General features: G+C 36.3%; 1 protein-coding gene across 11 annotated transcripts in view; it reads right to left on the minus strand.

Moving 5' to 3' along the window:
- LOC126765675 (uncharacterized) overlaps positions 1-26,048 on the minus strand; it is a 784,771-nt gene that overhangs the window by 26,479 nt on the left and 732,244 nt on the right. For 10 of the 11 annotated variants that reach the window (XM_050483365.1, XM_050483360.1, XM_050483363.1 and 7 more), the window contains one exon: positions 10,137-10,431. The exons of the other annotated variant lie outside the window; for it this stretch is intronic. In XM_050483365.1, coding sequence (XP_050339322.1) covers positions 10,137-10,431 — 295 coding nt within the window. The remainder of the gene's footprint in view (positions 1-10,136; positions 10,432-26,048) is intronic. 11 annotated transcript variants of the gene reach the window in all.

Here is a 26,048-nt window from a genome sequence, read left to right on the forward strand (position 1 = left end):
TAGGTAGGAAATACTTCTCTCTGCCGCAGCAATGGCACGGTGATTCCAAGCTTTCTGGCGAGTTCTATATGCAGTGAAATTGTCGATTTGCGTCCAGGGTTAATTTCCCTTTGGAGGTCCGATCTTACTGTTTCGTAGAGAGTACTGTTGTAACATTTAAAAAGCTTAGATATGAGATTCATTATTCACTATAACAAGTATCATATGTACCTTAGTAAAGAAATTATATGTGCATGACTTCAAAGCCATTGAATTTGGAAATGAAGCGAGCTATCAAAGTTTTGGTTTTTATTTACATATTTATTTTTATAGTAACATCATATAACAAAAATTAATTAAAATTCCTGTAGTACATACAACAAAATTAAAGGAGTTTGATGAATAATTTGACAAACTCGCATTCTTGTTACATCTAAATCCAAATGACACTTTATTTGTGAACAACTCATTTGATCAACGAGTGCAAGGCGTTGAATTTGACGATTGCATCGAACATCTACTTTGGTTTTCCTACCACTGCGTTGATTGGTGCCACACTTTGAAGGGTTTTTTAAAAAATACTAGTTGTATTTCTATGGCGGTTTAGTACTGTGCAAATTTCCCGCATATTTGACTACAAATCCCAAATTACTTACTAGAATCTTATTTTAATTAATTAAAACTTTAAGTTATTTACTTACTTTTAGATCCTTAAAAATCTATTATAATAACTGAATTCCAAACGCGTCTATAAAAAAGAACAACTGACCAATACTCCCGTGCACACATATGTAAATATTTTCTACTTTTTTCGAAAGACATAGTAAAAAACGCGTACTACGAATGAAATAAGAAGAAGCAATCGATTATTAGTAAATAACAACTGAATATTAAGAACAATCTACTATAAGAACAAGTGTACAGTTACAAAAAAAAAGTTACAACACAAAATATGTATGCACATATAATTTCTTTACTAAGGTACATATGTGTAACGATATACGATGTCGTATTATGCAGAGACTGTAACATTTGTACATATTTTAAGTATTATTTTTTCAAGTGGTAAGATATTTGTGAAAATATTGTTCCATCATAGGTATTTATATACATATGTATGTACTATTTTTTAAGTGATTTACGATTTCAATAAGTAAATTGGAATAGTTAAATTGGCAATTTACATTTTTATTGACTTCGTAAATCACGTAAGCGTAAGCGGTTTCTACACCAGTGAAGAGGAATGTATTGTTATCATGATTAATGATATCCTTGACAACAGGGAGCGAGGGAAGTCGCAGGTTTGGGCTAGTATGTAAAGCCAAACAGAATTTTGAAATTCTTATATAGGGTAACTTGGGGCTACGGGGAGTTTTTATCCATTTTTGGCATTACGACATGTCATCAGATTAGTTGAATAACTCACAGACTCTATATAGTATAATCCATTATTAATATGGGGGGAGGGGAGGTATTAGGCGTTTTCACCTGATTGTATCCATTCTAAGCACAAGGTTACACTATTATTAGGAAGATATTATGTCTCTTTTACGATTTCTTAGATACTGACCGATTTATAATTGTCTTAGGTATATGGGGACTAGGGAAAGCATTAGCCCAATTTAACCAACTTTAGACACGAAAACAGTTTAAAGTTTAACTTCTAACCCAAGTTTCAGCTTGGACTGACGTCCGGATTTTAACTCGTTTCGACATTTGGATCATTTATATATACCTATGTAACCCTATATCTAACTTTCAGGTAATACAAAAAAAAAACTTTTGGGTGAACAAAACTATTATACTCTGTAGCAACAAGTTGCAAGAAAATAAAAATGTTTGCTTACGAATAAAATGTTTATTTATATTTCCATTCATTGTGAATATACTACAAGAAGGACAACAATTATTACATTTGTTATGGGGTAACTAGACCGTTTTCATACATTTTTGCGATTATACAGAGTATGAAGTCAACCGGTTATGGAGTTAAACTAAAGTATGCTCTAGAAAATATTTTTACTCCACTTCCTCATGTGCTGTTTGGGTAATTGAAGGGCCGATTTCACTCAGTTTTTGCAACACAGTGGTCGATTTCATAGGCCATTAACCGAAAACATATAAAGTACCATAATTAAACACTAAATTAAAAGTGGGCGTGACCCGCCCAATAGTAAGTTTAATGTACATAACTTCTAGACCACTAAAGTTAAAATACCCAAATTCACCCAACATAAATACTATAAGAACTCCTACCGACAGTGCGAAAATGGATGAAATGGAGGATAACCCCGCTAATAAATCAATAACTGATAACATCAAAGAAATTTTACCTCTGAGATGGTATGAGAGAGCTTTATACCTGCCAGCCAGGCTTAACCACTTTTTGAATAAGTTTAAAACACCAACGCTCACGTGTGGGTTCTTTTGTTTTTTAACCCTTACGCGATGTCATGTCATGTGATGTTAGGGTTAATTCATTTCGAATTTCTCAAATAGAATAAAATTTAGATAATGTATTTATCTCATTTCTTGTTCTTATTGAATGAGTGCGAAAGAGAAAACATAAGTGTCAATAGTGCTAATGAATATCCCCAAAAACGAAAATAAAAAACGAGGGAAAATTGCGAGCTATTTACAATTCTAGCGGGAAGAAGAAAGGTAAGTGAACAATTTTGCATATTCTAAATATACTATACTTTAAATTAATAACTTTATGCCATTGCAGCATTAAAACCAATTACATATCAATATCTAAAAAGGTAAGGAAAATTTTGAAATAATTTTTAAATACATTTAATTAATTCCTATTTCTCTCTTTAGAAATCATCAATTCATCTTTCAGCAGCAGAAGCAGAACAATTTTTATTGGTAAGTTTTGTGTTAAATTTTATATATTATTGCACATATAGTAGCTATTTAATTGAATGACCAGTGCGGACGGTTTGACAAATATTCGTGTTACGTTCTTTCGGCCTGCGCAGTGCTAAAATTATACATATGCAGTGCTAAAATTTTGCGAAAACAAATATTTGTTTTATAAGTTATTAAAGCGGCTTGCGCAGTGCTAAAATTAAGAAAAAAATAAAAAATTTAGCTATACGACATTTTGGTAGTTTAATTGACAATCCTTATAAGCAAATTAGACGTAATATAAGGAAGTAGATCCTTTTAAATTTAATTTTAAGTTTTTTTTTACTTTACTACTTATAATGTAAGTTAGTAATGTTTTTTATTATAATAATAACAAAATTAATTCTAAAATTAAAAATTGTATTTTTGATTTAGAAAATGGTGTTTTAAAATACTAATAAAAAATCGCTTAACATCTTAATATTTATTTAATCTTTATTTAATATAATTGGTTTTTATGTAATCATATAATATTATTGGATAGGAAATAATTAATGTTTCTCTTAAAATAATTTTTTTTCAGGTATTAATAACATTTATTTTATTATAATCTTTTTTCAGATGATAGTTATTTTTTGTAATTAAATATATTGTATAAATAACAATATGAGCCTTTATACATTTAATTATAATAAAATTTATATAAATATGTATGAAAAATAATAAAATTAATAATTTAAAAATTAAAAAGTTTTATTTGAAATTTTGAGAAATTTTAAAAGTAAGAATCAAAAAATGCAACCCTGCATCAGCTGACGATTACGGTAAATAGAGCAGTTCAGCTATATTTTTACATATATAATTTATATGACACAGCTGAATGTGCGCAAAAGAGATGCATGATCACATGTAAGTATACGTACGAATGAGGGGAAAAGTGGTTAGAATCTTCACGCGGTCTATGGCAATCTTTTTTCACTACTTCACTACCTACTGTTTCACTAGTTTTTTCACCACTTTATTCTTTCACTTTCTAATACACAAATCAAAAAGCAATTAATATAACGGGATACAACTTTACACGATAAATATCTTTAGACCACCTGATGATCAAAAATTGTTTAAATTCAATGAAAATATTTCATAAAAAATTTAATATTTCAATATACAACGGATTTGGCGAAAGGTAAATATCTGGTGGCCTAAGGCCACACTGATGAGGTCCAATTAGTTTGCTGACGGTGGATTTTAATCTTTCACACAATACGCTCGATAGATCCTTATATGCGATGTTGAGAAGATTTATCCCACGGTAGTTGGCGTAGATTGTGGGGTCTCCCTTTTTGTGGACTGGGCAGAGCACACTTAAATTCCAATGATTGGGCACGCTTTCGTCCGACCATTTTCAACAAAGAAATTGATGCCTGCTCATTATCAGTTCTTTGCCGCTGTGTTTCAATAGCTCACCCGGAAATCTAGCAATCCTCGCCGTTTTGTTGTTCTTGAGACAGGTAATTTCTAGTCAAACTTCTTCACGGTCGGGCAATAGAACATCTGTTTCGTCGTCATCGATTGGGGAATCGGGTTCGCCTTCTCTTGGCGTCATGCTTTCACAGCCTTTCAGCAGACTGGAGAAGTGTTCCCTCCATAATTATAGTATACTTTGGGCATCAGTCACTAGATTACCTCTGGGAGTTCTACAAGAGTATGCTCCGGTCTTCAAACATTCTGTTAGTCGCTGCATCTTTTCGGAGAATTTTCGAGCATTACCCCTGTCGGCCAGCTAGTCAAGCTCTTCGTATTCACGCATTTCGGCCTCTTTTGATTATTGTCTGCAAATACGTCTCGCTTCCCTCTGCAACTCTCGGTATCTATCCCATCCAGCTCGTCTTGTGGTCGATTATAAGATTGCGCGGTAAATAGTCTGCTTTTACTCCACTGAGACGCGGCACTCTTTATCGTACTAGCTGTACTTGAAATGGCGTCCGACAGTTCCCTTATACCGAGTTGTTGACGAGTCTTCTTAGAGAGCAGGAGTGCAAGTCGAGTAGAAAACCGTTCGGCTGTCTGTTGCGATTGCAGATTATCGACGTCCAAATTTTTTTTGTGTTTGTTGACGTGTGTTGTTTGGCTGCAACTATTATAGAATGACAGTACTCGGCGACGGAGTCTTCTCTTCCACCACGAATCCCACACCGAATTTGCGCTCCTTCATATGGCCACTGTAGTGAATACCACAAAGACCTAGTCGTCTCAGTTCTTGTCCCTTCCATCGCATTTCTTGAACGGCGGTGATGTCAACCTTCACTCTAACGAGGACTTCAACTACCTAGGCAACGGCACCTTCCCAATTAAGGGACTGGACATTCCAGGTGCATGCCCTTAAATAGTTATCCTTAGTGCTTCTTAGCTTTCTCTCTTGTACAGCCATTTTAATGCAGGAAATATAAATGATATTACTAAATAGCTTTCGATATTGGTATACATTTTTAAAATATCGCCTTATGATCGCCCATAACTGAAGAAATTGACTAATTGGTTTAGAAGAAGGGTATAACTTTTCAAAAAGTGTAATAAAGTACTGTTATGAAATATTGTAAATCTGCCATCACTATACTTCTTATTCCTTTTACATTGTTCTTATGTATATTATATTCAATAAAGTCAGTCGTCATCTTACATTGTCAAAACTGTTGCGAAATTTTCAATAAACTAACAGAAGTAAATCAGAAATATCAAAATGAATCCAACTTTGTTTTTTTTATTTGAGCTCTAGTGAAAGTGATGGCCATAAAAAAATAGTGCGGAGATAGCTAAGGGATCGTAGCAATAGCGTAAGATTAAAAAAAAAAATGAATCCTCATTAACAAAATTTTCTTTGTAGATGTATCGTTGAACAAAGCATCGGAATCTTAAAAACGCGGTGGAGAATTTTAGGATATGGCAAGAGAGGAAGATATCACCCCACAAAGGTGGTAGATTTGCTAACGTTTGTGAGGCATTACATAACATCTGCATAAAATTTACAACAAGTTGCGACCCTCAAAATTGCGATTCTTATCACACACAAGAAATGGACACCGGGGTAGCGAACCGCTTCACCACAATCGACCAAACGATAAGAGATCAAATAAAGTATTCTTTCATACATTTAATTAAAAAATTTATATTTCCTTAACCTTGTAAATAATTTTATTTTTATTGTCAACTAAAATACAAAAATTTTGTTCATATAAATATTTTTTTTTTAAATTTTTAATGAGATATTCCATTGATTGCTTTCTTGTTTATGTCCTTTATTACTAAAAATTAACACTTAAAATTTTAAAAAATTTTGCTCACATTTCCATAAATTTGTCTATTACGTTTAGTAGTTAGCGTTCGAACGACGATTCGAACGAACGGATACTTTTATATACTAGTTCACGTATGTCATCATGCCAGATCGCGATAGAAGCGTTACGATCACGTACGTCATAATACGAAACACAGGCTTTTACGTGACGAATGATACGTTCACGGATGTAACGATTCGACCCCTGTTCAACCGGTTATGGGCCTTTTGCTCAACAAGTTATTTGCCTATTGCTAAAAGTAAAGTTATTATTTAATTTTATTTAAACGAAAATGGCGGCAGGTGCTCTTAGTTTTCCTTTTGAAGCGCGGACGTAAAAATTTCGATTATTGGAAGCGGAATGCAAAATCGTAGTTGGTCCTAAAAAGTTGCTGGAAAATAACAAAGATCGCGACAGCAATGAACGGGCACTGGCGGAGATTACGCTCATGGTGGAGCCGAGTATTTTTTCGCATATTGCAAACGCAGTGACTGCAAAGGATGCATGGGATTCGTTAATGGCCGCGTATGAAGACAGTGGTTTAACTCGCAAGGTAGAGCTTTTAAAGAAGCTGGTGCATTTAAAGCTGGAACAGTTTCAATCCGTACAGGTTTATGTGAGCGAGATGGTCATGACGTCAATCAAGTTGCAAAATGCAGGTCTGGACGTAAGTGATGAACTAGTGGCATCATTATTGCTTGCTGGGTTGCCTAATGAGTATCAAGCACTCGTTATGGCTGTGGAGAATTCGAAAGCGAAATTAACTGTCGATAGCGTTAAAAGTTTGTTGTTGCAAGATGTCAAATTTGACCGTAGCAATGATACTGCTGACAACGCATTATATTCGAAGAATTTCCAAAAGAAAAATAATCACAAAAGTTCTAATCGAAAAAAGTTTCGTTGTTTTAATTGTGGTCAGGAAGGCCATATGCGTAAAGAGTGTCTCAAGTCTCCGAAATCAAAGAAAGTAAATGAGAATGAAGTTAAAAACAGGATGGCAATGTTTTCAAATTCGCTGTTAGCGAATTCGTGTTTGCATTCTCAGAGCGGTGAAAATGTATGGTACGTTGACTCCGGCGCAATGTCACATATGACAAACGATCTGAAGTTACTTTCGAAGTTGAGAGCAGCAGAGCATAATGAAGTAATTTTAGCTAACAGAGAGCGAGTTCCTGTTAACAGTGTAGGCGAAGTCACCCTGGTTTTAAATATAAACAGACAAAAAGTCGAAACAAATATTCGAAATATCGAAGATGTTCCCAGTCTTTGCGCGAATCTTTTGTGGGCTCGGCAAATAACAAAACAAAATAAAAAGGTGATGTTCGAAGGGAATGTATGTAAAACCCTTGATGCGAAAAACAGATTAATTGCAAAAGCGTATGCAGAAAATGGTTTGTACAAATTAGATTGTACTAAAATTCCAGTTGGGAAAGCAATGACAACTATTGATAATTTTGAACTGTGGCATCGAAGATTAGGACACATTTCAAACACAGCATGAAGCAGGTACAGAATTCAATGCTTGGAGTTAATTACAACGGCCCAAGTGAAAAAGAATGTATTGTATGTGGTAAGGGTAAGCAAACTAGAATAACAACTAAATCAGCTGGTACTCGTGCTAAAAATTGTTTGGACGTTGTACATTCAGACGTGCTTGGTCCAATTAGCACAAAATCGTGCTGAGAACAGATAATGGCACTGAATATTGTAATTCTCAATTTATAAAATTTTTGCGTGAATGTGGTATTGTTCACCAAAAACAGCTTCATATACGCCGGAGCAAAACGGGGTGGCTGAGGGATGAATCGTACGTGAACGTGTAAGATGCATGTTGCTGGATTCTGGCCTAGGATACATATTTTTTTGAAGAGTGTATTTTTGTTAGTTGTTTCATAGAGTCAAAAGCATTTAGGCTTTACCGAAAATCTGACTACAAGTTTATTGTAAGTCGTGATGTAAAGTTTTTAGAAAATACAAGCAATAAATCCAAGCGCGCATAGCCAAATCTAATAGTTGATATTATTAATGAAAACGAGGCGAATAACATTAACAATTCAGGGGAGCTGAATGAGAGCGAATTGTGTGATGTCAGTATATCTTCGGAAAGGCTAAAAAGAGCTTTTTGTTAAGCGTGGTGTCTGATGCTAAAGATCCTGTGAATCTTGAAGAGGCATTGAATAGTCCAGAGGCAGATGACTCCGCAATGAAAGAGGAGATGGAATCTCATAAGACAAACAGAGCTTGGGTGCTTACGATATTGCCTGAAGGTAAAACAGCAATAAATTCCAAGTGCGTTTTTAAAACTAAGCGCAAAACTGAAGGTGCGCTGGTTCGTTATAAAGCAAGGCTCGTGGTTAAAGGTTGTTCACAGAAACAAAGCGTTGACTATTCGGTAACATTTTCACCGGTAGTCAGGTACAATTCATTACGATTTGTATTTGCTATGGCGACGAAGCTTGATTTGTCAGTGCATCAGTTAGATGCGGTAACTGCATTTTTGAACGGTGAACTTCAAGAAGAAGTGTTCATGAAACATCCTGACAGTTATAATGAGAATTCTGGCAGAGTTTGTCGTCTACTAAAATCATTGTATGGCTTAAAACAAGCAAGAAAAGTTTGGAATGATAAATTGAATGAGGTACTAATTAGTCTGGGACTAATTCGGAGCGAAGTCGATCAATGTATTTACTTTTGTGTGAGTGAGTACAGCATGGCATACATAGCAATTTATGTGGACGACGTTCTGGTGTTCTCTAATACCTCTAATACCATACTGTACTCACTCAGCTACGCAGCGGATTAAACGAGTTGTCTTCGGAATTCAAAATGAAGGACATGGGTTCAGCGTCATCCGTACTTGGCATGAGAGTTCAGCGCGATGAGGTAAAAAAGTCAATTAAACTTGATCAGTCTGAATATATTTCCAGTGTACTAAAACGGTTTGGAATGGACGATTGTAATGCGGTAGCTACGCCACTAGATTTGTCGCAAAAGCTAACATTAGAAATGTGTCCAAAAACTGAAGAAGAAAAGAAAGTGATGGAAAAGGTTCCATATATGGAGGCAGTGGGTAGTTTTTTGTATGCAGCACAAAATACCCGGCCTGATATCAGCTTCGCAGTCAATTTGCCGAGTCGTTTTTCACAAAACCCCGGCAAAAGTCATTGGCTCGCATTGAAGCGTGTGATGCGGTATTTCAAGGGTACAGTCAACAAAGGCATCGTGTTTCGGAAATCAGCTCAAAGTTTAACTGGTTATTGTGATGCTGACTGGGCAGGAGACATTGATCAAAGGCGGTCAACTTCTGATTACGTGCTTATATTGCAAGGAGCAGCTATATCTTGGTCATCGCACTGACAGTGAACAGTAGCATTATCATCAACGAGCATTATTTTCAAGCGATTTGGTTACATCGGCTAGAGTTGGAACTAGTTTTTGGTGGTACAGAAGGAATAAAAATGTACTGCGATAGCAAGAGCGCTATTCACATTGTTCGGAACACTAACTCTCCCCGAGAAGTTACGAGATAAGTTATTGCAGCTGGAACATATTTCAACAAGCGAAATGTTAGCAGATGGCTTAACAAAGGTTATACCTGCAATTAAGAATGAATTTATTAATGTTAAATTAGGCTTAAAGTAAAGTCATGTATCATTTAACATAATTTTTGATTTAATTAATATTATTAGTGTTGTCAGATGTTCCATTAAAGGGAAGTGTTATGGAATATTGTAAATCTGGCATCACTATACTTCTTATTCCTTTTAAACTGTTCTTATGTATATTATATTCAATAAAGTCAGTCGTCATACATTGAAACTGCGTGTACGTAACTCTGTTCAACAAGTACAGACAATAAAAAGTGTAGTTTCGATTACCAATCTGTTCTCATATTGTGTATTTTTGTGATAGAAGAATTAAGGTCTTTCTTAAAATAGTTCCCAATAGTTTGCAAATAAGTTAACTTACCATAGTTTTCATCACCAGCCCCAGTATCAAGAGATTGTACCAAAAATTCAGTAAGCACATTAGCTTCTATCTCTTTGTTTTGCAATGAATTATTTCTTGGACTTGGATAAGATGGCGTGCTAAGTCCACTAGAACTAATTGATCCAAAAATTGATAAGTTTCCTGCGCATTCACTTGCATTCAATTGTGTACCGTTGACATATTGTACATAATTCAAGTTGTTGGAATGGGATGACAATCGACTAGCAGGACGAGGAATTATTGGCTCATATATTGATTCATAAGTTGTAGAACCCTAAAAAGTAATAGTATAATATTATATATTTTGCTGCTGGTTTCAAAAATATTGTAATGTGTCTTTATTCAGTCCGTTACTAAAGAAGAACCAGTAAAGACAAATTTTAAGATTATGTTTAATTTACTACACAAAAAACTGAAGAATAAAAAAGGCGTGGAACTGAAAAGATAATACTTTTATTTTTCCCAACATTTAGCAAAATTAGTTTTTTCACCTTGTGGTTCCAACATTTAAATTCTACTGGCATCTTACAAGGTGTGTTCCAAAGTAAACAGGACTTCAAAAATAAAACAGAACAAATGGTTTGAGTCGATGGATTTTGGTCGATTAATTGTTTTGCCACTGCTACCACCATGAGATCGTTTCACATCTTTTGGTTGCTGCCTTCTTAGCACCCCGTCATACATGAGGTTCCATAACAGCGGGCCTAGCACAGACCCTTGGGGTACTCCATTCGAGATAGTGTAGCTCTTGGCTCCTTCGTTCGTATCATAAATCAGCCTTCTATTTTTAAAACAACTTGTTATAATTTTGATGAGATATGCTGGAACGCGAATTTTTTCCAGGGCTTTCATTATATGTGCCCATTTTGCCATGTTGAATGCATTCTTAACATCCAGGGTAATCAGCGCGCGGTACTTTTTCGTGCCACCTTTCCATCTTTTCCCACTTACTGCACATTTCGCAGTATCGACGGTTTCTCGTAGTGCGTCAATAGTGGATCTCTTTTTTATAAAGCCGTATTGTCTCTCTGCTAAACCGCCGGCTTTCTGGATTACTAACTCCAGGCGGTTTCGTATTATACTTTCGTACACTTTACCCATTGTGTCGAGCATACACAAAGGTCGGTACGATGAAGATTCTTCAGATGGTTTCTTTGGTTTTGGAGCAGAACCACGAGTCGGGGGACACCTTTTCCTTTATACAAGCGTTGTAAATTTTAGCAAACAATTGAGGTTTTGAGCTTATAGCTTCCTTCAGGGCTCTATTAGGTATGCCATCTAATCCAGAAGCTTTGTTGTTTTTTATTTTTGTTTTGCTATGACCCGGAGCTCCTCTTCTGTGACTAATGGGAGTGACTCTGCAGCTTCGTTTCGTCGCTTGGCATAGGAAATCTGATCGTGTTTCGGGAATAGTGTTTCGACGACTTTTTAAATAAAAGATGCATCGTTAGGTTGTTGCTGCTCATTTTTAAATTATTGCATACAGATTTTGTAAGCAGTTCCCCAAGGGTCAATGTTTGCTTTTTCACAGAGCTTCTCAAATCATGATTTTTTGCTCCGGGTAATTGCCGAATTCAAGAGCTTCTTATGGTTTTTAAATTCTTCTCTAAGTCGATTTACATTCGTTTCATTGTGGTTACGCTGCAGACGCCCTCTAGCTGAGTGACAAAGCTTTCTCAGAGTGGCAATTTCCTCATTCCACCAATATACCGGGCGCCCCTTTACGCGATGAGTTGTTCTACGCATTGTCGCATCGCATGCTGTCACCAGTTTCTTTCGCACAGTCGATACCAGATGGACGGCGTCGTCATCTGGTGCTCTTGATGCGCTCCAGACTAGCTCAAGCAGGTCTGCATCGAACTCCTGTTGCTTACAGCTTCGCTTTCGGGAAGTGTATCTGCTGAGGAGTTCCGGCTCTGGGGTGCACGAAATTTGAGCTATAATCGCCATATGATCACTATTTGTGTATATATTTGACACTGTCCACTTTATGTGCCTGCTGAGTGAATCATTTGCGAACATAATGTCAATTATGGATCCTTTGTTTCCTTTTTGATATGTGTTTTGCGTTCCACTGTTTATTATTGTTAGATTCGTTTTACTTAGGAATTCTTGAACTAGGCGCCCGCGATGGTTTGTATATCTGCTGCCCCATGCAGTCGACCGTGCATTAAAATCCCCAGCTAAAGACAGTCCTTAAAGGAAATCTTCAAATTCTGTAATTGCTGCTTTGGGAGAAGCATAGCAACTTACAAAATATATCCCTTGTATATTCGCCCATGTGAAACAGTTATGAGCTTCTCTGGAACTGGTCTTAAAAGGCTGTCAGTTGCACCATATGTTGCCGGTTTTGTCTGCAATCCATGTGCTCTCCGAACGCTGGGAGTATTGCTCACTTAGTTTGGCGACATCGATGTTCTCTTCTGTAACTGTCTGATCTAGCAAATCCTGTGCTGCTGCGCATTGATTTAAGTTAAACTGTATTATCCTCATTTTCTTAGAGACTTCATCATCTCCAGGTACTTGGGGCAAGTCATGCTCAATATTGAGTGTTCCCCTTTTCAGAGCATGCAGCTCGGAACGTTGGTGCATACCTTTGTTAAATGACCCGCTGTTCCACAACGTGTGCATTGCGAAGATCTGTCTGTCAAACTGCAGCAGTTACGCGCCATGTGACCCAGGTGGAAACACTTATAACATCTTGGATTAGGCGAGTACTCATGAAGGCGACAGATCGACCACCCTGTCTTAACTTTGCTCAATTTTAATGCAGCTTTAGCATCCTGACCCGTAATATCTATTACTTTCGTGACATCACTGGTCATTTTTTGCACCTTTTCAATAGCCCTTTTTGGCTTTTTTGTGGGGGGTAGTTCTCCCGATGCTTCTCGCAGCCGCTTTGGGGTGTTCAGCTTTTTAGAAATGTGAGAAATCTGTGTTGCTTTTTCAGAAATAATTGTTTTCTCCGGTTTCTCGACTTTGTTATATAAGCTCATTATGGTACTAAATAAATCGCGCATATCCTGGTTTACGTGCCTTTGACCAGCCATCATATTTTCCAACTCTTTTATTTTGCAACCCAGCTTGTTAAAATAGTTGGACGATTCATTATTTAGTGATTTCTCATCACTTTTGCTTGCCCGGTCAGCAGTTACATCACTAAATGTTAATCCAGCAGCGGTGGATTCCTCATTTCTGCCGTTAGGGGTCGTTCTCAGAATTTTTTCCATGAATTTCAGTGAGGGTTTCGGCTGATTTTTAATTAATTCACGCACAGTTTCGATGGAATTTCCGGTTATCACGGATTTTGATTGGGCCACATGTTGATCGTCATTTATGTCCTCACGACCACTTTGAAAACGTTGAAACCACTCGTGCACTCTGCTACGGGATAGGCAATCAGCGCCATAAACTTGTTTCTTCAATTGAAACGTTTCGGTAAAAGTTTTATCAATTTTAAAACAAAATTTAATGTTGGCTCTTTGTTCGAAGCTCATTTCGCACCGATAACACAAACAAACTGACGCTTAAACTTCAATAACTTCACTTCCAATCGATGAAATGTCAAATGTCATTCTCACTGGACAATCGATAAGGATAGCGGATTCTAACGCACCAGTCGACATATAGATGGCGCCACTAGTGGCCGCTTGATTCAAAAAGTCCTGTTTACTTTGAAACACACCTTCTCTATATACAAATAAGTTGGGGTTTTGTCTGTTCGCTATAGCTGACTAAACCGTTGCATGAAATGAAAAATGTCCTCAACCGCTTTGAAGAAAATCCAAGGAGGATGGTTTGTAAAAAAAAATTCAGAAAATGGAAAATTTTAACCGACTTACGACCGTAAACTCAAAAAAAATCATTACTTACTTATAGTTATGTTAAACTTAGGCAGAAAATGTTATTTAACATTTAGCTAAGCGGCAACACACTGATAGGGTGAGAAAATTCCGAAAGGTTTCAGCAAAATGTACATTACCAAGTGAAAGTGAAGTCTCTCTTTGTTTATAGTTTTTGACATCCAGTTCGTACAGATTTGGCATTTTATATGGACTTCCTGTTACATTTGTTGTAAGTGCGCTGATAATGAGATAATTTAATTTGAGATAAGATAGATGTGCCGATTTCACAAAAATTAAGCTAAACAGAACCAAAGCATGCTTAATCCGTCACCCTCATGGACTTCGATTGAAAATATAAAATTACGGACGAATATGAGAGCTCATCTTCATGGAATCACTGATGGTGATTTTCCACAGCAACCGCTTAAACTTGGGGAAGAAATTTTTTCCACTCCAAAGTGAAGCAGGAACTGTAATATACTTTCTGAATGAGTCTCTGGGACAAATGGTTTAAAAATTTTAATAGGTGCAGTATACCCTGACATGAAGAATTTGTCCGAAAATGATAGTGTCACACTGGAATGAAATAAATGATCTAATTATTCAAAAAGTTCACGGAGAAATAAAAAAATACAAATCGATAGACACCGTGATTAATAACAGACGCAGTCCTTTATCCCCAGGAGTTTTCAAATTCATTAACCCCTTCTGGACTGCCACATGAATTGGCTTTAAAATTGGAATTCCAATTATGCTTTTGAGGAATTTAAGCCCTCCAAGCATGTGCAACGAAACGTAGACAATTTCACGATTTTAGGCGAATTTCCGAAATTTCAAGGCCGGAGTTGGGGTTGAAGATGCAATCCGATCTCAAAACAAAAAGTTGCATTGGAATCAGGAAGTACTAAGGCAACTTTTCCGCACTATTAGAAACCTCGAATCGAAAAAGTCCGGAATGGACCCACCCTACTCTACAACAACCACATAGAAATCAGTATACATCAATTATTGTCTGGGTTAAATTAAAAGCTAAAGCCCGTATACGGCGTATTACATGTTGCGCTCACAATTTAGACCCCTCCTCTAAACGACAACCATTACACTGAGAACTAAAAAGTAAAGATTTTTCATTGGATAGGAATCACATCATCTCCATTGCGCCCAGAAAACTCCTGGAATTTTTCAGAATGCTGGACCTGTGTGACTATATATGGTATAGGGGGCACAAGAGGGCACAGGGCAGTCGAAGTGCAAAACCTCAATTAATTTTTTCTAACGATTTTTCATTCGGAAACAATTTTATGTTATTAGATTACATTTAGTCCATTCACTAATATTGACTGTCCTCACTGCCGTGCGAGATTTATAAAACAACTGTTTTTGATATTAAAAATTCACATCATTAAATATTTATTAAAAGAAAACATTGTACTCCCGTATTTTGTTATAAAAATTGTATTCATTTTGGATTTTGGATTTGGAAGTCGATTGTCAGGTTAATACATTTGCATTTCTTTTGAATTATTTGTTTGTTTACATTTCTTTTTTTTTCTGTTTACTTTTTTTCTCTATGTAGTGTTTAAATTAACTGTAATAATGTGATATACATATTTCTCTACTGACAAACAGATGACGCTAAATCGAAGTCGCACTGGGAGATTTTGAGTAGATTAGCTTCAAATCTTTCTGGCGGCGAGATTAACGAGCACCTTTTTGTATGCCGAAATCTTGCTAAATCTAGTAGATAACAACAGTAAACCCTTTTTGTAGAATTTCATTTTTCTCTCGGCAATTCTGTTTTCTTTATATTATTTATATATTATTACTGCTTTTAACTCCACTCATTTAAAGTGATGGTAAAGCGAATAAATTTTAGATCAATCAAACTCTTTCATAACACTAAACTAAAGAGATAAACTATTTTCATAACACTGATCTACAGTGCCTTTGTTGCCCTAGATGTAAAACCGATTTTGAATATATTTGTGCTCTCGGTTCATAACACTATCACAGATTCTGTAGAATAACATATGTGTTTATTACTACCTTGATGGCAACCATGGCGCCGAATAAACGTGTTTGTGTTGAGTGCAATAGTGTAATTAAAGGAAACATTAGACGTTTGAGCTGTATTAACTGTAAAAAGTGGTATCATATGAGCTGTAGTGGTATACTAATGTAAATACATAGAACTGTGGCAGATGCGAATTGGAGGTTAGCTTCGTTGTCCCGGAGTCGGAAGGCGGGGCCGGTGAGGGTTATAGTGATGCTCCAGGCATGAATAAAATATTAGAACGCTTAGATAAATTATTGGATCAAAAGTTTGCAAAACATGTGGAACCTTTGCGTATGGAAATTAGAGAATTAAAGACAAGTCTCACTGTTATGGAGGAGGAAATTACTGAACTAAAAAAGGCTAGAGAAATGGATAAAAATAATATGAAAATAAGGCAAAGACTCTGAACGACCTAGGTAAACGTGTCTCTACGCTACAAAAAAAGGTTTTGGAATAGACATGCAAGGAGTATTCAGAGAAGCTGAGGAACGGAAAAGTAAGGAATCCAGCATCATCGGGTACAACTTTAAAGAATCAGACAAGAATACTGGTGCGGAGAGACAGTTGGATGATAAAACAAAATTCATTCAACTGCTACCGGATGATTGTGGTATTGAGATGCAGCAAAGGACAAGATTCGTCTAGTGAAAATCGCACTTCCGTCTAAAGAATGTGCTAGAAAGATATTGACAACGAAACTTAAAGATGATGAAAAAAATCTGGTCATTAGGTACAAATTTGGGGAGCCGTTTATCGACAAAAATGTAAACATTCGGCCAAGAATCCTAATATCGGAGGAGCAATAACAAATATCACCATTGTTCATCAGAATGTCAGGGGTTTACGCACTAAGCTGAGTCAATTTTATACAATATCTGCGTCTAGTGATCCGGATTTTGTGCGTGCTATTGAATCATGGTTGAATGATAGTATCGGGTGATTTTTAGAGCTTGATAACTTTTTTTAAAAAAAAAACGCATAAAATTTGCAAAATCTCATCGGTTCTTTATTTGAAACGTTAGATTGGTTCATGACATTTACTTTTTGAAGATAATTTCATTTAAATGTTGACCGCGGCTGCGTCTTAGGTGGTCCATTCGGAAAGTCCAATTTTGGGCAACTTTTTCGAGCATTTCGGCCGGAATAGCCCGAATTTCTTCGGAAATGTTGTCTTCCAAAGCTGGAATAGTTGCTGGCTTATTTCTGTAGACTTTAGACTTGACGTAGCCCCACAAAAAATAGTCTAAAGGCGTTAAATCGCATGATCTTGGTGGCCAACTTACGGGTCCATTTCTTGAGATGAATTGTTCTCCGAAGTTTTCCCTCAAAATGGCCATAGAATCGCGAGCTGTGTGGCATGTAGCGCCATCTTGTTGAAACCACATGTCAACCAAGTTCAGTTCTTCCATTTTTGGCAACAAAAGTTTGTTAGCATCGAACGATAGCGATCGCCATTCACCGTAACGTTGCGTCCAACAGCATCTTTGAAAAAATACGGTCCAATGATTCCACCAGCGTACAAACCACACCAAACAGTGCATTTTTCGGGATGCATGGGCAGTTGGCCACCAAGATCATGCGATTTAACGCCTTTAGACTATTTTGTGGGGCTACGTCAAGTCTAAAGTCTACAGAAATAAGCCAGCAACTATTCCAGCTTTGGAAGACAACATTTCCGAAGAAATTCGGGCTATTCCGGCCGAAATGCTCGAAAAAGTTGCCCAAAATCTTTCGGACCACCTAAGACGGCAGCCGCGGTCAACATTTAAAAATGAAATTATCTTCAAAGTAAAATGTCATGAACCAATCTATTTCAAATAAAGAACCGATGAGATTTTGAATTTTATGCGTTTTTTTTTAAAAGTTATCAAGCTCTTAAAAAATCACCCGATATAAAAGACGGGGAGGTTATAAACAATACGTAACCGTTATTTAGGAAAAATCGTGAGGATCTTACGAAACGGCGTGGAGGAGGAGTGAAACAAATATTTCAGGCTGGTTTAATTGATGTTGTTCAGCAGTTATTTGTTAAGATTAAACTTAAGAATGATGATTTGATTGTAGGATGTGTTTACATTCCACCGAATGGAGACTGCAATGTGTATGCTAAACACATACAGGACTCGGTAAATATAGTGAATAGATATTCTGGTTGTAAAATCCTGCTTCTTGGTGACTACAACCTTCCGGTGATTGAGGAGTATTCTCTACTGGGTCTGACTCAAATTAATAAGATCTGTAATTCTGTCGGTAAATTTCTGGATTTATGCTTTACTAATTGTGATTTTTTTTCTAATAGAATAGCTCCTATGGTTCCAGAGGACAAGTACCAACCCACTATTGGAATTGAAGTTACACTACATGAGACTATCAGACAGAAAACGGTGGAATACTTGGACTTCAGAAAAGCCGACTACGGTGCTCTAAATAATTTTTTTCTTCAAACAAACTGGATTCGTATGTACGAATTAAAGGATATTGAAAGTATGGTAGAACACTTTTACGGAATCATTTCTGAAGGGATTAATAACTATGTGCCGCACTCGGTGAGAAAGGATTACAATTATCCTTGTTGGTTTAGTAGACTTCTTATTCACAAGATTAAATTGAAAAGAACAGCGCATCACAGATATAAGTGCTCTGGAAGTTACTTGGACTATGAAATTTTTAGGAAACTGAGAAAAGAATGTAAAAGGTTATGTAGTCAATGCTATAAAAACTTTATCAAAGGCGCTGTGGAGAAGATTAAATCTGACCCTGCATATTTCTGGAAATTTATAAGAATGAAAAAAAGCACAGCCAAAGGAATGCCGTCTGGTATGGAGTGGAATGACCTCAAGGCGGAAGGTGCTGATAGTGTATGTGACTTGTTTGCGGACTTCTTTAGCAGTATTTATCAGAAAGTGGACACATTACTACAAGAGGACATCACATTCTCATTGGAGCGACTAAAAAACTGTAATAGCAACTTGGAAGATCATGAAATCACCTTTGATAAATTATTGAAAAGAATGTTAGCTCTTGATCCTACCAAAGGCCCTGGCCCAGATGGTATTTCGAACCTCTTTCTAAGAGAATGTGCTGTGGGTTTGTGTGAACAACTGAGCTTTCTGTTACACAAATCATTAAAATTGGGAATTTTTCTCAATTGCTGGAAAGATGCATACGTAGTACCAATATTTAAAGCTGGAAGAAAGATCGACGTGAGTAACTATAGACAAGTCTGCATTCAATCCGCATTACCTAAGCTGTTTGAAAAGTTGATATATGGTCAGATTGAAACATGGTTTAAGGATTCTCTAATCAGACAGCAACATGGATTCGTCAAGGGAAGATCAACCACCTCGAATCTCATGATGTACGTAGAATATATCTTACAGCATTGGTCAAAAAAACTTGAGGTCCATGTACTATATACGGACTTTAGTAAAGCGTTTGATATGGTGAATCATGAAGTCCTGTTGCTAAAGCTGAAGAAATATGGTATCACGCGTTGTATATATGAATGGTTTAAATCGTACTTGAGTGGAAGAAGACTCCGTGTGAAGATCAGTGACTCCATCTCTAGAGAGTTCAAGGTGACATTGGGTGTACCACAAGGGTCACACTTAGGGCCTCTACTGTTCTGTATCTTTGTTAATGATATTGGAATTTACATCTCGCTACTCACTCTTCGCTGATGATTCGAAAATCTATAGGTGCATTGAGAACATCGGTGACACGTATGCACTTCAAGAGGGTATAAACAAGCTGGTGAGATGGTGTGAGTTTAATAAATTGAAGCTTAACGCGGAAAATGTGCAATCATTAAATATAGCCGTAAATCTGAAGTTAATCAACGCCTTTATTATGTGGGTAAGGATATAGTTAAACAAGTAGGGTAAATAAAAGATGTTGGAATACATATGGACAGTAAACTCACATTTGTTGGTCACATAAGTAATATTGTAGCCAAAGCCAATAAGATCCTACGTAGCCTGTTGAGAACAAGTAAAGATTTTGAGAATGGTAGTACGCTGATTGGTCTGTTCAATGCACTAGTGAGGCCAGTGCTGGAGTATGGATGTGTAGTCTGGGATCCAGTCTATAGTTATCAAATTGATAAATTGGAGTCAGTACAAAAAAAGTTTAACAGACACTTAAAATATCGTCACAATATGAGTAAAGATTCAAGAGGTGCAATTGATGCACTAGAATCTAGTAATCCCACACTGGCCAATAGAAGAAAATATCTAACTTTCTGCACCGGAGCTAATATCATTAATGGACATTGGGATGTTCCAGAGTTGGTGGAAATATTTGAGTTCGTTGAGTACAAAGTAAACTTACGAAAGTCAAGAGATCGAGATACAACACTCGTGCACCGACCTATAGGATCGCGAATGTAATTAATGAGTATGTTGACCGTACGAATGTTTTCGACATGTCTGCAGAAAAAATTAAAAGTGAGGCTAAATGTTTAATTCTTACCTGATATTCTGATAAATAAATAAATTAATAAATAAAGAAGTGATATTGCTTAAGGTTTTCTGATTCTGATCTTTGTTATTAACAACATTTCTAACATTTGTTATTATTTTCTTTTCTTCAAAGTATTGTTATTCTTCGAAAATTTCTCTCTTAATACTCAACATGTAAAAGAAAAAAAATCTATGTATAATTGCTGAGTGCGTTAATAAATAAATAAATAATAATTAATTATAGCTGCATTGTTTTGAAAAAATAAGGTTAGGTTAGGTTAAAACGTCATTTTTAAATCTCACTTGAACAGCTTAGAAGGTCGATTTCCTGCGGTACCTATAAACTCTTATATACTGGATATACCAGATCGACAAAGCACTTTGATTCTGTCACAATGTTGATGTGACGGATAAAATCAGTTTCGGCTAGATTTGTTAGAAAAACCGAAATCGATCTACATAGTCATTATACAAAATCAGCCGGATGTTTGAAAAACTTTGTAATAGTTATATGGGGGCTAGGTCAAGTTTGTATCCATTTTGTGCACAATGATATACTGTTATGAGTAAAATACATTCTGAATTTTTCATTGAAATAACTCAAATATTGGCCGATATATCCAGCATAAAGTCACCAGGAAGTTCAAAAATCTTTGTATTAGGTATATGGGAGCTAAAGGAAGTACTGACCCTAATACATCCATTTTTGATATACAGAATTACTACTACAGGAAAAGGATTCTGTCTGAATTTCTAACGCATATCTCTCACATTGTCCGATATTTTCAAACGAAAGTCAACTATAGGTACTGGAGTCCACATCTGCGGTACCTATGGTCTTGAAGAGTTTTGGTAGGATTTGAACAATTTTTTGTCATTAAGTGGCATACGCTAAAATCATTATTCGTGCAAAGTTTAATCCCATTATATTAATTTCTTCTTGATTTCTGTACTGGAAACTGATCGAATAAAGAGGAATTTAAAATTGTGCTATATAGATAGTAGGCGTGGTTGTTGTTCGATTTCACTCATTTTCACAGAGTGACATAGGAATATGAAAAAAATACCACGTTCCAAATCTTGACGAAATCGGTCAATCGAGTACCGAGATATGGAATTACATCAAAAAGTGGGCGGTGCCAACCCCATTGTCCGATTTTTACCCCGGTCCCTATAAAGCTTTGCATTAATATCCAGGAATCAAATATTTACGTTTCTGGTGCATTTATTTATTGATTTATCGCGCTTTGAATAGGTCTAAACAGTATTATTATATGGAGAGTGAGCGGGATTTTCATCCGGATTCATCCATTTGCACATTATTATTATTTAGTTGTTGTAGCTTTAGTGGTTTAGAAGATACGCACATTAACATTTTCACGGGATCACGCCCACCTTTTCAAAAAATGTTATCCACAGGTGTCCCTTACTACTGCGATTCCCTGTACCAAATAACAGCTTTATATATCAATTTAGTGCTTAGTTAAGGCACTTTATAGGTTTTCGGTTAATGGCGATTTGTGGGCGTGGCAATGACCCGATTACGCTCATCTACGAACTCAAGTTTGTTTTTGTACTTGCAGCTTGCACGGACGGGCGTGTAAACAAACAGTCAACCGGATTTCAACTTTTCTCGTCATCCAGATCATTTATATATATATATATAAGTGAGCACCCTACACATTTAAAAAGTATCATATGATGCATTAATATAATATGATACAAAGCAATAAAATACGACACGGCAACCTGTGGGAAGCGCAGCGTCAGCAAACTCCAAGTCCGTTGCAGCGGCAAACATAGGTTTAAAGTTAAGTGTAATTAATTGTAAATTTCAGTTCTTAGGCTGAATTTAATAAAGGAGCATGGTTCCCATAAAATATGTTTTTATAAAAAACTAAATAAAAGTTTTTTAACTGGCTCCCGAGCAGGGACCAGCGCGTGAAAGTAGTTAACGGTAGTAATTGTGAAATTAAAGCAAAAACAAAATACACGAACGCGAAACGCGAAACGCAATAAAAAAAACTGGAACATAAAAAAGTAAAGCTACGCGTGTGGGAACTAATAACAAATACTGTGCTGACGAGCGGCTACAACGCAATACCACGTGGGATTTGGCAACGTCGGTGGATCCCAGTATAATCAGAAAAAAGGACAACCCCGGAATGTCTTAAAAAAATCCTATGGAAATCTGGAAACCACTACTGTAAACTTTTGCAAAATATTTTAATATTATTAAAGAAATTATTGTTATTACAAAGAACAAGAAATTTAATTACTTGACACAAAAAGAGGAGAAAAACAAAAAAGGTTTTAAACTGCTGTAAGCTTTTACAAAACATTCCAATATTACAAAAGAAAGTATTATTTGATTCAAAAAGAAAGGAAAAAGGTCTTAAGTTACTATAGGCTTAAAAAAAATTATTTTATTATTTAAGAAAGTGCTATTACAAAGAAAGAGAAATTTAATTAATTGAGTTAAAAAATAAAAAGAAAGAAATCGAGTGGTATTATAAAGGAAAAGAAATTTAATTAATTGACATAAATATAAAAGTTTAATATAATGCCAGACACTGCTGAAGAATTGTTCGAACAACTAAACCAAATGAGGTTAGATTATGGGCAAAGCACCCATCCTTCAAACCCTTCCACCCCTAACCCCACTCTAATAACGACAATAGTTCGAGAAGTACTCGAACGAATGAATACGTAGACTATAACTGACTTTACCGTACCCGACCACAGTGTTACACTGAGCGCAAACAATATACATAAATGAATTAGACAAGATTCCGGATATGGTCAAAGGCCTTAGAGAATTTTCGGGACGACCAGGAGAATTGAACTCCTTGAGGAAAAGCGTTGACATAATTTTTAAAGCATATGAGGGAGTCGAGAATACCCCGAAGTACCTCGCGATACTTCATACTATAAGGCATAAAATAACTGGCGATGCCGACACCGCATTGGAATCGTAAAATACTCCACTTGATTGGAGTCAAAACCGAAAATGCCTTATGATGCATTATTCGGATAAAAGGGTCATAGGTACCCTCGAATACCAGATGACCACTCTGGTCCAACGCCACGATGACATTCTGACCTTCTACCAAAAAATTTACCAATACCTTTCCCTTACATTAGACAAAATTTCATGTCTCGAATTAAGCGACGAGTCTCTACGGACTATTACCAATTCATATAGAACCTACAACCTTGCCCCAAGCACTACATTTATGCCAAAAACTTGACAACAAGACGTATAGAATTAATCATGCGAATAATACACACAAAGCCAGTATTCAACCACCATCACGATCTCCCCGAAATAATATTTTTAAAATTTTAATAAAAGGAGGAAATACCTCCTTTAACAGCAGACCGAACTTTCTACCCAAATCACCGATGGAAGTAGACCAGTCAATACGATCAAGACAGGAACCCAATTTTGAAGGAAAAGCTCTTTACGGTATGATCAGTTGCCGGGACAATTGAAATTACCCACTACACCTTTGTAGACATTTTTAGACCAACAGTAGGAAAAATAAAATTATTCATATTACCAACTCTAAGGTCGTTCCACGGCATTGTAGGCAACGACACACTTAAAGAATTGAAAGCAATAATTCATACTGATACAAATTTAATGACAATTTGCCAAAATAAATATATAATGTTAGAACACCGAATATGACACGAAGTTAATAATGTGGAAATCGATATTCCACATCTCTCACTACAATAACAAAGCAAAATTAATAATATTATTAATAAGTGCCCAAACCCTTTTTCTGATCCTGATGAAAAATTCACCTACACCACTCTCGTAAAAGGTGAAATCCGGACAACAACCGTCTGTCTACTCCAAGACATACCCATATCCCATGACATTAAAATATTAAATCAAAAGCCAAGTCGAAGAACTTCTAGCTAACGGAATAATAAGGAGATCGAAATCTCCGTATAACTCCCCAATAGGGATGGTTAACAAAAAGTCAGATTCCTCTGGCGAAAAAAGTGTCGAATAGTTGTAGATTATCGTAAATTCAATTCAGTTACAATCCCCAATAAATATCCTATACCAGAAGTTAACGAAGTCCTCACAAATCTGGGAAATAATAAATTATTTACTGCCATCGACTTAAAAAAAGGGTTTCATCAGATTCCACTTCGCGAGAGTTAAGGAAAATAACATTCAGTCTTAACAGTACAGTAACAGTCTTTGAAATATAAGAGTTAAAAACCCAAAATCCACGGTCTTAAAGAAAAATACAGCAGGTTCCTGAAAAATTGGAACAAAAACAGAATTCTGAGGAACCACTAAAAACTGGAGCACATCAAGAACTACCAAAAGGAAAAAAATCAGAAGCAGTTAGGATGACATCAGAAGTGGCACAACTACGCGCACACATCAAAAACAGTGGTTCTATGAAAGATTATGCAAATCAGGAAGCTGTAAGGACCTACATCCTTGGGTTAAATAGCAAATATACAAGTGGGACATTGTATAATCGTAACCCTAAAGATTTGGAAACAGCTTACGCAGCAGCTAGTACTATTTACCACAACAATGTGAAACGCCAATTCGAGTTAGAATGTACAACTTCCCAAGGGGGAACGAGCAACACAAAAATTCCAGCAACCTGATTATAAAAGGAAATATAATCCTCGCTTCAACGAAGGCCAAGTTCATCCACACAGAGAGGACAGACAGCATCATCAATACAGACCAAACGTCAGAATACAAAGGACTAATCAGCCTAGAAATTATAATCAACCGCACCAACAACTTGCACCAGAACCAATGGAAGAGGACAATTCGCAGCAGTACCAGAGACCAACACATTATTTCAACCAACAAAGGAATCCGCCTCACCAAACAAATCCATTTAAAAGGGATAGGAACGTCTCGTCGCAAAACTTCAATCAACCAAAAATGCAGCGCATCAATCAAACCGCACAAGCAGACTACGATGGATATTTTGAGACAAGGAGAACTTTTTTAGGTGAGTAAACGGGTTGCCTTGTATCGAAACAAAATGTGGATTAACCGGCACACCCGTTACAATTTTAGTGGACACAGGATCAACTAATAATTATATTAGCAACAAGTGTGAAATCGGTAAATCAATACAAATTATTCTGTTTAAAACAAAAACTTTACATGGCTTTTCAGTTATTAATTCAAAAAAGTGATTGGGAAAAATGGATATGATTTAATATATTATGTAATAGATAAGCTAAACGGATTCGACATGATATTAGGAGAATAGGGACTTAGAACTCTTAAAGCAGAAGTGAATTTATTTGATTATAGTTTAAAGTCCCAGAAGGAAGTGATCCATAACGTAGAGCAAAAAATTAATATTACTATCAATAACCCTCAATACGAAGAAGACATTAGAAAACTAATGCAAAAAAACGTTCAAATAAGTGAAACTCTTCCTTTCACTACAACTATTCAGGCGACAATTAGGACCCAGACAGAGGAACCAGGCGACAATTAGGACCCAGACAGAGGACAAAACAA

The sequence above is a fragment of the Bactrocera neohumeralis genome, unplaced genomic scaffold (genome assembly GCF_024586455.1).
Source record: "Bactrocera neohumeralis isolate Rockhampton unplaced genomic scaffold, APGP_CSIRO_Bneo_wtdbg2-racon-allhic-juicebox.fasta_v2 cluster11, whole genome shotgun sequence".
NCBI lineage: Eukaryota > Metazoa > Arthropoda > Insecta > Diptera > Tephritidae > Bactrocera > Bactrocera neohumeralis.